General features: G+C 38.8%; 1 protein-coding gene across 1 annotated transcript; it reads right to left on the bottom strand.

Annotated features, from left to right (window-relative positions):
• Positions 1 to 6,920: 6,920 nt before the first annotated feature.
• Positions 6,921 to 7,870, bottom strand: LOC104773480. The gene is made up of 2 exons (XM_010498096.1): positions 7,707 to 7,870; positions 6,921 to 7,641 (listed from the first exon to the last, which is right to left on the bottom strand). Exons 1-2 carry the CDS (start codon positions 7,868 to 7,870, stop codon positions 6,921 to 6,923), a joined length of 885 nt encoding a protein of 294 aa, XP_010496398.1.
• Positions 7,871 to 12,180: the final 4,310 nt, after the last annotated feature.

Here is a 12,180-nt window from a genome sequence, read left to right as displayed (position 1 = left end):
TTTCCTTTCAAATCTATTCATAATTATTTTTAAAATTTCCATAGCTAAATTTAAATTCACAAATGTTGGTTTTAACAAAAAATCAAGTTTATTTGAGAATCTGTTTCAAAAGATTTATCTTCATTATCTATTTTAGATTAGCATCTTATAAGTCATTATTTTCATACTCTTACAATATTCACCACACAATAAGGTCATGAAGTTGAAAAGATTCATCTCTAATTCTCTATTATGTACTTTGGTTATCTCACATATTCATGTATTATTTTAAATAATTTAGAATGATCGATATAATTATCTATTTATAAAGTCTATTTTATTTTGTAAAGTCTATATTTTTTTGTGATCCAATAGATAAATATGTAAAGATCAATATAATATTCCTATTATTTAAGATTTGAGGTTTTGAAAACAAAAAGAACTTAATTATAAAAAAATTGATTTTCTTGATTTAAGCAAAATGAAAAATGATTCCAAAAAGAAATCAAGTGTAACTGGAAGTGAAATATAGAAAATAATATAATTATTCAAATACCATTTAACTAAATCCTCTAAAGATGAAACTATTAGTATGAAATCTAGCACTATAAATTAAATTGATGAGTGAAAAAAAAAACGAAAGGATTGAAGTTATTCTTGGGGTTTTAAAAAATCTTTAGATTGAAGTTCATATAATCTTTAAAAACAAAACTAATTTAGTTTGTCACTTCAAAAGTAATATTTTCAATTTGGAATATTATGTGTGAGTGTTGAGTTTATATCAACAAAACAATCAAAAAGTGTAAGTTTAAATTTTGATTGAGCCACTTGGTATTCCTTTTCTTTTAAGTCAAAAATAAATTAAAATATTTATTTATAATTAACCCACTTTAAAGGCATTTTAAGTCTACCTTTAACTTAAATGGAACTCCTACCCAATAATTTTACATTCATTCCTCCAACTAATATATTTATCTTTCAAGAAAAAATGTTTTTGATAAAATTTAAATCTTTTTAATTATTTTAATTGCTTTAAACTTTGAAATGAGGAATATTCTAATATACAATAATTTTATAAGTAGTTACTAAACTTTTTGATAATTTTATTTGATTCAATTTTACTATACTACAGTCTTATGTTTACAATGTCATTAAAAAAAATTCTTTAAATCAATGTTTAACCTCTATAAAACATGATCATAAACATAGATTCCCTCATATTAGGAGAATATTTAAATTTCTATGTTATTATTTATATTAATATAGCTAATCAATTTGTAATAATTTTTTGTAGTATTGGTTAATTTTTTATTTATAGAAAAGTTTATATATTTTAAATTTTGTATAATAAATAACCATACCAAAAAAATGTTGACATGAGTGTTATTTTGAGAAATTGCTATAAATTTTTTTGAGATTCATACATTAGTATAAACTTTTTGAGATTATACATTAGTAAAATAATATTTTAGTTTAAGAAAATTTAAGAAATATAATCAAAACTATTATGCATACAACCACGCATTGCGTGGACTAATTACCTAGTAAATAAATAAAAGACGAGTGAAGAATAAAACATGTTTGCTTTATGTTATTGTATGATAAAATAAAATGAAACTTGTCTGTCTGCTTGTATGTTGTTTTCTGTAACTAAAAATAAAATAAAAAAATGCTTGCTCTTTTATATAATCACTGTAAACCCAAATAAAAAAAATGGTTTGATTTCTAAGAAAAAATGCATTACAAAACACCGACGGGCTTACCTCATACCATTGATGTACGTTTCCATTAGAGATCCATCTAACGAAATAATCCAAAACGAAACTCACGTGATTATCTTTGGAGAATCGCAAACCCTTTCCTGCAATTGGAAACTGTATTCACCTTCATCCTCCTCCTTGGAGCAACTTATCAAAACTTCTTTGTTAACTCTGCAAACTGTCTTTCACCACTAGTTGATTAGAGATTTATCGAAGCTCGTCTTCAATGTTGAATCATATCTATCGAAATTGTGCATCTCTTTGGAAACTCATTGAACCTATATATTTATTTACTTTTCATGTACTATTTGAGTTTTAAGTAGCTAGTGTGCACTTCCCTCTTTTGAGGATTTAGTGGAATAAAGTGATTGTTTCACCGAAACAACCTTAACTGTAATGTGCTCAAGAAGTATTTGCAACAAAGTATTTGCTGAACCTCGTTAAAACTTGTGTGTCTCTTGTCTCTTCTACACTAACATCATATCCATCGAGATTGTGCATCTCTTTGAAACTCATTAAGTTTGATGATTCATTAGTAGTAAATGTTTAGATGATCTTGCTTATAGGGTACTTAAACTATAACTTTAACATAGAATGAAAAATTATAATATATATGAAGTCAAGAAACCAAAAAGAAATTGTAACTTGAAATTATAATATTTTGTCTAAGAGCTTGAAAATGTATATATATGTAAAGTTATTTCTAGCAACTTTAAAAGCCAGCCATGTAGTTAAAGCTTTGTTAAAAAAAAAGGGCATTTTTGAAAATAAATCTTTTTCTATGTTCATTTTCAAAAATATTTTTTTTCTATATACAAATGACTAAATTCTAAATCCTAAACTCCAAATAATAAATTCTACCTCTTAAAACTTAATGACCAGACCTTTTTCTTTATTTTAATATAATAATTAACTAGTGATACTCACAAACACCCTAGCAACAGTCAATACAAACAACAGAAATAACAGCAACATTAAACCAGCAATTATCCAACAAAAAATCTAATAGATAATTAACTATTATTCAATCTAACATAAGCCGATAAATAAATCATCCAACAATGTCATGAAGCATTAAACCAGCATCCTAACAACATTCTTAATGACCCGACTCTAGCAACCTAACAGAAGCCAGACATCAATCAAACGAACAACTAGAACATCCTCCTTTTTATCGCCTTAGTTTTACAGTTACACTTTTGCTTTATGTGCACCACAAAAAGAATGGGACGCATGAGTTACCAGAAATATTCAATGATGCGATCCTCCCATCTACCGGAGTATACACATAAGCGAAAAGACAAACACAAACATTTCACAAAAAGCAAGCAAACCAGACTACTCTGAACATATGTGTCGACTGAAACCCCTCATCGTCATGGTCGAGGCTGAACCCTTGCGTCGATCGACGCACTCCTTGCATCGATCGATGCTTCCTCGTGTCTCCACCAAAACCCTTGTTGCATCGTGTAACGCCACGACCGCCAGTTCTTAGTGGGCCCCATATCCAATCCCAGTTCATGGGTCCATTTTCCTTAATGGGCCTCATATTCTCTCACTAGGCCTGTGAGCCCATCCATATCTGACGGCCAGTTTGCTACGTCCGAGAGGCTTTAAAGACTTGTTTACCGTCTTTACAAATCACCACCTGTGTTTTAACCTCACTTGCACAGCTCCGACAATCACTTCTCGAAAGGTCACACATCCTAAGACTTCTCCAACTCAAGCACGCTTTACTGTGGAGTTCTCTCAGGACCCTTGACCGAAAAGATAAGTGCACTTTGGTGACATAGATGGTCAAATCAATTCTTTTAAACCTTTTCGAAAGTCCCTGAAACTAGGGTGTATCACATCGATCGATGCAGACGCGCGAAATATCACCGACAATAATCTCTCTCGACTTCTCTTGGCTCCAACCATCGCCACAACGTCCGTGATGCGCAAAACTGCCCTCAACATGCCACAACCACCACCACAATCACTCACAAACAAGCACACAAGCAATAAATCACACAAATAAGTCTTGATCTTTTAATCACCTCATAAACAAGAAGATTCTGAACGAAAACGACAAGAATCACACCACAGAAAGCTCCCCACCACGTCCTTATCCACAGATATTCACTCGAAAAACATATACCCAAAAACGGCTTAGAACTCATCACGAACGCTCACAAGAACTTTTCAAAGAGAAAACTCTTCTTCTCAAGTGTTTAGAACAACAAAACGTGATAGACTCCTGGTAAGGAATCTGCTTCCCAAGAACACACTCGCAAGGTCTTGAAGATGAACGGTCAGAAAGATGATGATCAATGGGTCAAAGATGCAAAGACAAGATCGACGAAGAAGGTGAAGGGGGTTGATTTGCAGTGGATCGATGAAGATGAAAGGGTGAAAATGATGCAGCAGATAAAAAGGGAATTGAAATGAACTTCTAAGAGAGATGGAAATCTCTTAGACTTCAGGCTCGAGTTCAACTTAGATATGACACACTAAGAAGAAAACAAGTTGAGAAGATACTACACACTTCTCAGATCAAACAAGTAGAAAGAGATTTTTGATTAAAATGTTTGATGAAAAACAAAGAAGAGATACATTGTCTTTTTATAGGAGAAGGGGGGACGAAGGGGAGAAGAGAAATAAAACCCTAGACAGACTTGCAAGAGCTTTAACAAGGTCAAGTTCATGCAAGATGTCTAGGAAATGACAAAACATTAAATGCATTGTTTTTGAATGAAAAAGAGATAGAAAATGGGCCAAGGCCTTTGTAATGAACCTTGGACCACGACTTGGGCTGGCAAAGGAGGCTTGAAAATGTTACTTAGGCCTCATTAAAAACCTTGTCAAGAAAACCCAATGGGACAAAACTTGACCAAGGGAAAAAGAGCGCCAAAGCAACATTTTACCCTTTACCGAGCACCTTGAGCTGTGATCATTGTGAAAGTGGTTTGAGCCACGTCTTCTAGCTTCTTTTCCAGCTCCATAAGTAATCCATTGATGTCTTGGTTGAACCTCTTGGACCGTGACCTTGTTAGAGGACCCGCCAGGACGATCAATGCTTCCTCCGCTGCTTCCACTGGTACAAGCTGCTCCTCTGGTGCTTCCTCTGGTTCAAGCTGCTCCTCCGGTGCTTCCTTTGGTTCAAGCTGCTCCTCAAGTTTGTGTGGTTCGGTTGAGCTATCCATGGTCTCATCATCATCTCCCACTTGAAAAGGATTTGACCTCAAATCCGAATTATCTGCACAATAAGGAGGAAGATCAGAAACATTGAAACTGCCACTAACTTTGTACTTACCTTGGAGGTCGAGTTGGTAGGCATTGTTGTTGATTCGTTTGAGCACTGTGAATGGTCCATCAATCCTTGGCATTAGTTTAGATGCTCGCTCCTCCGGGAAACGTTCCTTCCTAAGATGAACCCACACTTGATCACCCTCATTGAAGATGACTTCTCTACGCCCTTTGTTCGCATACTTCTCATACAGCTTCGTCCGGGCCTCCAGATTCTCCTTAGTCTTTTTGTGAACCTGTTTGACTAAATCGGCCTTTTTCTTGCCATCAAGACTTGATCTCACACTCAAAGGTAAAGGCATTAGATCGAAAGGAGAAGTGGGGTTGAACCCATAAACAATTTCAAATGGAGAAAACTTAGTCGCAGAATGCATAGAATGATTATAAGCAAATTATACATGCGGCAAGCAATCTTCCCAAGTCTTAAGGTTCTTTTTAATGAGCACACGCAACAAAGTAGACAAAGTTCGATTCACAACTTCAGTTTGCCCATCAGTTTGCGGATGACATGTAGTAGAGAAAAGCAACCTAGTTCCTAACTTAGACCACAAAGTTTTCCAAAAATAACTAAGGAACTTAGTATCACGATCAGAAACAATGGTCTTAGGAATGCTATGCAAACGAACAACTTCCCTAAAGAACAAGCTAGCAACATGAGATGCATCATCAGTTTTATGACATGGAATGAAATGTGCCATTTTAGAAAAGCGATCAACCACCACAAAAATAGAATCCTTACCAGCCCTAGTCCTAGACAATCCAACCACAAAATCCATAGATATATCAGTCCAAGGATGCAAAGGAATAGGTAAAGGGGTATACAAACCGTGGGATTGAACCTTAGCCTTAGCTTGTTTACAAGTCGCGCACCGTTCACATAGCCGTTCAACATCTCTTTTCATATGTGGCCAGTGGAAGTGTTCTTGCATCACCTTATAGGTCTTAGCAACTCCAAAGTGACCCATTAAACCACCTCCATGTGCTTCCCTTAGAAACAATTCTCTCAAAGAAGAGTGAGGCACACAAAGTCTAATCTCAAAGAACAAATAACCCTCATGGCGATAATATTTCCCAAAGGCAAACTTCTCACAAGATTGAAATATTTTGCTAAAATTAGAATCATCAGCATACAAGTCTTTTATCTGCTCAAAACCTAGAAATCTTGCATCCAAAGAAGTAAGCAAAACATACCTGCGAGATAATGCGTCGGCTACAACATTATCTTTACCTTTTTTGTACTTGATCACATATGGAAAAGTTTCTATGAATTCGACCCACCGCGCATGGCGTTTGTTGAGCTTTTGTTGACCCTTTAAATGCTTAAGAGACTTGTGGTCAGTATGAATGACGAACTCCTTTGGCCATAGATAGTTCTGCCACGTTTGTAGTGCTTGGACCAAAGCGTAAAGCTCTTTCTCGTAGGTAGGATAACTGAGTGTAGCTCCTCCAAGTTTCTCACTGAAGAAATGCTATAGGCTTATGATCCTGCATCAAAACAGCTCCAATACCTATGCCAGAGGCATCACACTCAATCTCAAAGGTTTTCATAAAATTTGGAAGAATTAAAACAAGGGAATTAGTAAGCTTCTCTTTCAAGGCCTGGAAGGCATTTTTTTGTGCAGCTTCCCATTTGAATCCAACATCCTTTTTAATCACTTCCGTAAGCGGGGCGGCAATAGTGCTGAATTCCTTGACAAACCGTCGGTAGAATCCTGCTAAGCCGTGAAAGCTCCTCACCTCGCTCACATTTGTAGGACTTGGCCAATCTTTGATTGCCTTGACTTTTTCCTCATCAACCTTGATTCCATCATTCGAATAACCCTTGTTTGGTTTTAAAAGCTGTTTTCCACTCATCGCCGTTATGTTGTTGATGGCTCGACAGTCCACGCACATTCACCAACTCCCATCTTTCTTAGGTACTAGCAACACTAGAACGACACATGGACTCATGCTTTCTCGAATATGTCCTTTGTCCATCAGCTCGTTCACTTGTTTTTCAAGCTCTTTGGTTTCGGTTGGGTTGGTGCGATAAGCTGGTCGGTTTGGTAAGGCGGCTCCCGGCACAAAATCGATTTGATGCTCGATCCCTCGGATAGGCGGTAAACCAATGGGATTGTCCTCCGGAAACACATCCTTATACTCTTGCAAAACCAACTCAACTTTACTCAGTAGCACCGGTTCGGGGTTATTAGAACAAGCTAGAGTTTCTTTGTAAACAAATAGTAAACTATTGTGACTTACCTTGCTCTTACCCTTTGTATCAATCGGTTCAGTTTGTTTGGCGGTTCGCTGTTTCATGCTTAGCTGATCTAGATAGAACTCATGCGGCGTCATTGGAATGAGAGTCGTCTTCCGGCCATTGTGTTTGAAGATTTGTCGATTGGTGAAGCCATCGTGATGAACTTGTCGGTCTGATTTCCATGAACGTCCAAGAAGAATGTGGCTAGCATCCATCGGTAATATGTCACACATGATCTCGTCCTGATACTTACCAATTGAAAGCGGCACCTTGACTTGTTCCTTGACAGACATCTCTCCTTTCTCATTGAGCCATTGTAGTTCATACGGTTTTGGATGCTTAAGCACTTCTAGACCAAGCTTCTCAACCATAGTCCTGCTTGCAACATTAGCACTTCTAAACTACATACCTTATCTTTGACAATACATCGCGTGTGGAACAAGTTTTTCCTTTGCGCTTGCTCCTCAGACTTAGTTAGAACACTCAAAGATCTCCTAGCAACAAGCAACTCTCCTTTAGGTGGGGCTTCCAAACCCTCGTCTAATGAATCGTTTTCCGAACGTTCATCAGCAGATTCAACCTCGCCATTATCTTTAAGAACCATGATCCTTTTGTTGACACATTCGTTTGCGTAATGCCCAAGTCCTTGACACTTAAAGCAACGAATATCCCTTGTCCTCGTGATCACCTCCTTACCCTTACCTTTTGGGTCTGACTCAAATGGCTTTGGCTTGACGAATGGCTTGTAGTCCTTCTGGTAGCCGGGCTTGTCCTCCTTTTGGTAACTTGACTTTCCTTAGTTGTAGCTGGTCTTAACGGTGCTGTAGCTGGATCGAGAGTTCTTTCTTTTGATTTGCTGTTCGAACATGACTGCCTTGTGAAGCATCTCCTCGATCTCCACATAATGCTGAGTTTCTAGACGGTCTTGGATTTCACGGTTAAGACCTCCCATGAATCGTGACATCATAGCTTCTCCATCCTCATGAATATCGGCTCTTAGCATTAGGGTTTCCATCTCCTTGAAGTACTCTTTGACAGACTTGCTTCCTTGAACCAAATTCCTTAGTCGCTGATGAAGATCACGGTGATAGTAACTCGGCACAAACCTCCTACGCATGACGGCTTTCAGCTGGTTCCATGTTTCGATCAGTACATCTCCGGTACGTCTGCGGCTGGTAACAAGCTGATCCCACCAACTTAAAGCATATACATATAATTCGGTAGCAGCAACTTTAACCTTGTTGACCTCGGTGACCTCTTGACATATAAAGACTAACTCAATTTTCTGCTCCCACTCCAACTAGGTATCCGAATTACTGGTTCCATGAAAGGCAGGAATCTTGAACTTTAGGCCTCCCAACGGATCTCTTGGGACTGGACGGTCACGTCGACACCTTCGCTGACCACTGTGTGAAGAACCGTGACTGTAGTACTGCCTGGTCTCATCATCTTGTCTTGGTTCTTCCTGGTTCTGCCGTTGATGCTAATTTGCTTCCGGGTTGGTTTGATTCAAGTGTAGAGCACCAAGTCTTGCATCAAGCATGGTCGCCATAGCTGCTGTGACGGATTTAAGGATCTTCTTTTCCAAGCTAGATGTAGATGACTCTTCTTCTTCCGACGTCACCATGGTACCTGATTGCAGAGCGGTTGCTCTGATACCACATGATAGACTCCTGGTAAGGAATCTGCTTCCCAAGAACACACTCGCAAGGTCTTGAAGATGAACGGTCAGAAAGATGATGATCAATGGGTCGAAGAAGCAAAGACAAGATCGACAAAGAAGGTGAAGGGGGTTGATTTGCAGCGGATCGAAGAAGATGAAAGGGTGAAAATGATGCAGCGGATGAAAAGGGAATTGAAATGAACTTCTAAGAGAGATGGAAATCTCTTAGACTTCAGGCTCGAGTTCAAATTAGATATGACACACTAAGAAGAAAACAAGTTGAGAAGATACTACACACTTCTCAGATCAAACAAGTAGAAAGAGGTTTTTGATCAAAATGTTTGATGAAAAACAAAGAAGAGATACATTATCTTTTTATAGGAGAAGGGGGGACGAAGGGGAGAAGAGAAATAAAACCCTAGACAGTCTTGCAAGAGCTTTAACAAGGTCAAGTTCACGCAAGATGTCTAAGAAATGACAAAACATTAAATGCATTGTTTCTGAATGAGAAAGAGATAGAAAATGGGTCAAGGCCTTTGTAATGAACCTTGGACCACGACTTGGGCTGGCAAAGGGGCCTCATTAAAAACCTTGTCAAGAAAACCTAATGGGACAAAACATGACCAAGGGAAAAAGAGCGGCAAAACAACATTTTACCCTTTACCGAGCACCTTGAGCTGTGATCATTGTGAAAGTGGTTTGAGCCACATCTTCTAGCTTCTTGTCCAGCTCCATAAGTAATCTATTGATGGCTTGGTTGAACTTCTTGGACCGTGACCTTGTTAGAAGACCCGCCCGAACGATCAATGCTTCCTCCGCTGCTTCCGCTGGTACAAGATGCTCCTCCGGTGCTTCCTCTGGTTCAAGCTGCTCCTCAGGTGCTTCCTCTGGTTCAAGCTGCTCCTCAAGTTCGTGTGGTTCGGTTGAGCTGTCCATGGTCTCATCAAAACGGCTAACCAAAGTCTAGGGCGTCGAGCTTCCTTATTTATAAGCAAGCTCTAGGCTTTCCCCATTAAACCGCATCGAACTGGAGACATTGGAAACAACCCGAGTGCAAACCACACAATAGTGTCGATTGATGCCCTGATCTTAAACCGTAAATCTGATTCGTGGGTGTTACAAAACTATACGCTAAATGTAAAATAGAGAACCCAAAAATTAAAAAAAATTAAAAAATAATTTTAATTGTTAATTTAACATATTATATTTCATTGAATTATTAATTGTTTTTAAAGAATTTATTAGAACTGTCCTAATTGAGATATTACTTGGTGGTTTCTGGCCAAGTCGAAACCGGTGAAAGTTTCCTCGGACAAGATTTGGTGGTTCGAATCTAGGGAAGATTCAAACGACAGAAACGGGGAATGAGGAGATTCCAACGAGTCGTTTGCGAGAACGATCGTGAAGCCTCTTCGGATCGTACGGATGAGGCTATCGGAAGGATGCGATGGAAACAACGGTGGGACGAGTCGAGATGGAACGATGAAAGACTCGAGGACTTGTGGAAAAGGACTCGAAGTTGCGATGGTGGAACGATGGAAGTGACGCGAGAGGGAAACGATGAGTGGATCGAGTGACGACACAAGAGGTTTGGCTCTCCTCTTGATACGGTCACTAACAAGGTCGAACCCGGTTTGAGGCTTGTTAGGATTTTCTCAATGTTTAATCCCGGATTGAAGAAAGAGAAGAGTGAGACAAGTTTCAAGAATCTCTCTTGAGAAAAAGTTTTATTTTCATACAAGTCTAAGGAGGAACAAAGGGCTAAGAGGAGTTTAAATACATTAGGTCAAGAGAAGCTTAGGGACACGCGGATTCGTTATGATCCGCACATTTGTCCTTAGACGTGTTTCCCTTGTAAATGGAATACGTTGCCACCTATTGTCTTTTAACACAAAACTCCAACGTTCAAAAGAAAGGGAATAAAAGAAGGGATATTCCCAAAGTTCATATTTAAACCAAAGTTAAAAAGGAAAGAAGAAAAACCGCCTTGGCCTTGCGTGGGAAGCAACTTAGCCTTAGGCGTTGTGCACTTAGCTCCATGCCTCGTTAAAACCTTCTCCGGTAAACCCATTGGGAAAAACTCGGAATAAGGAAAAAGAGTACACTTCCTTGCTTAAGCGATTTGATCGTCTTCACTCTTGGATAAGAGTGAAGACTAAGCGAACTGAGCCTTCGGAGTCTTCATGGGACGGCTGGCGTTGGGCGAATGACCGGACGAACAGGTTGAGCCGTTGCTTGGCCGCCTTTGCTGAGCTCTTGGAGCGTGTGGTGGCTCCGGGAACGATTGCTGGTGCTTTGGCCGCGTCCGAAGTGGTTGTCTTGGCCGCGTCCAATGCGTCTTGGTCAGGCGTCTCGGTCGCGTCCGGCGTGTCTTGGTCTTCTTGGCGAAGGTCGCGTCCTGCGATCACATCATAGATGGTCAAATCAATTCTTTTAAACATTTCCGAAAGTCCCTGAAACTGGGGTGTATCACATCGATCGATGCAGACGCGCGAATTATCACCGACAATAATCTCCTCGACTTCTCTCGGCTCTGACCATCGCCACAACGTCCGTGATGCCCAAAACCGCCCTCAACATGCCACAACCACCACCACAATCACTCACAAACAAGCACACAAGCAATAAATCACACAAAACACACATCTAATCGCTTAGATAAGTCTTGATCTTTTAATCACCTCATAAACAAGAAGATTCTGAACGAAAACGACAAGAATCACACCACAGAAAGCTCCCCACCACGTCCGTATGCACAGATCTTCACTCGAAAAACATATCTACCCAAAAACGGCTTAGAACACATCACGAACGCTCACAAGAACTTCTCAAAGAGAAAACTCTTCTTGTCAAGTGTTTAGAACAACAAAACGGCTAACCAAAGTCTAGGGCGTCGAGCTTCTTTTTTTATAAGCAAGCTCTAGGCTTTCCCCATTAAACCGCATCGAACTGGAGACATTGGAAACAACCCGATTGCAAACCACACGATAGTGTCGATCGATGCCCTGATCTTGGCGTTGATCGATGCTCAAACCGTAAATCTGATTCGCGGGTGTTACAAAATTATACGCTAAATGTAAAATAGAGAACCCAAAAATTCAAAAAAAATATAAAAAAATAACTTTAATTGTTAGTTTAACATATTATAATTGTCTGGACAAACAATAAATTGTCCAAAAAACAATAGTTTAAGAAAAGTAATATCTCAATTGTCTGGACAGTTCTAATAAATTCTTAAAAAAAAAATAATA

Source organism: Camelina sativa, unplaced genomic scaffold, assembly GCF_000633955.1.
Source record: "Camelina sativa cultivar DH55 unplaced genomic scaffold, Cs unpScaffold00551, whole genome shotgun sequence".
Taxonomy (NCBI): domain Eukaryota; kingdom Viridiplantae; phylum Streptophyta; class Magnoliopsida; order Brassicales; family Brassicaceae; genus Camelina; species Camelina sativa.
Note: the sequence above shows the minus strand (reverse complement) of the source record. Positions and strands in the feature narration are given on the sequence as shown.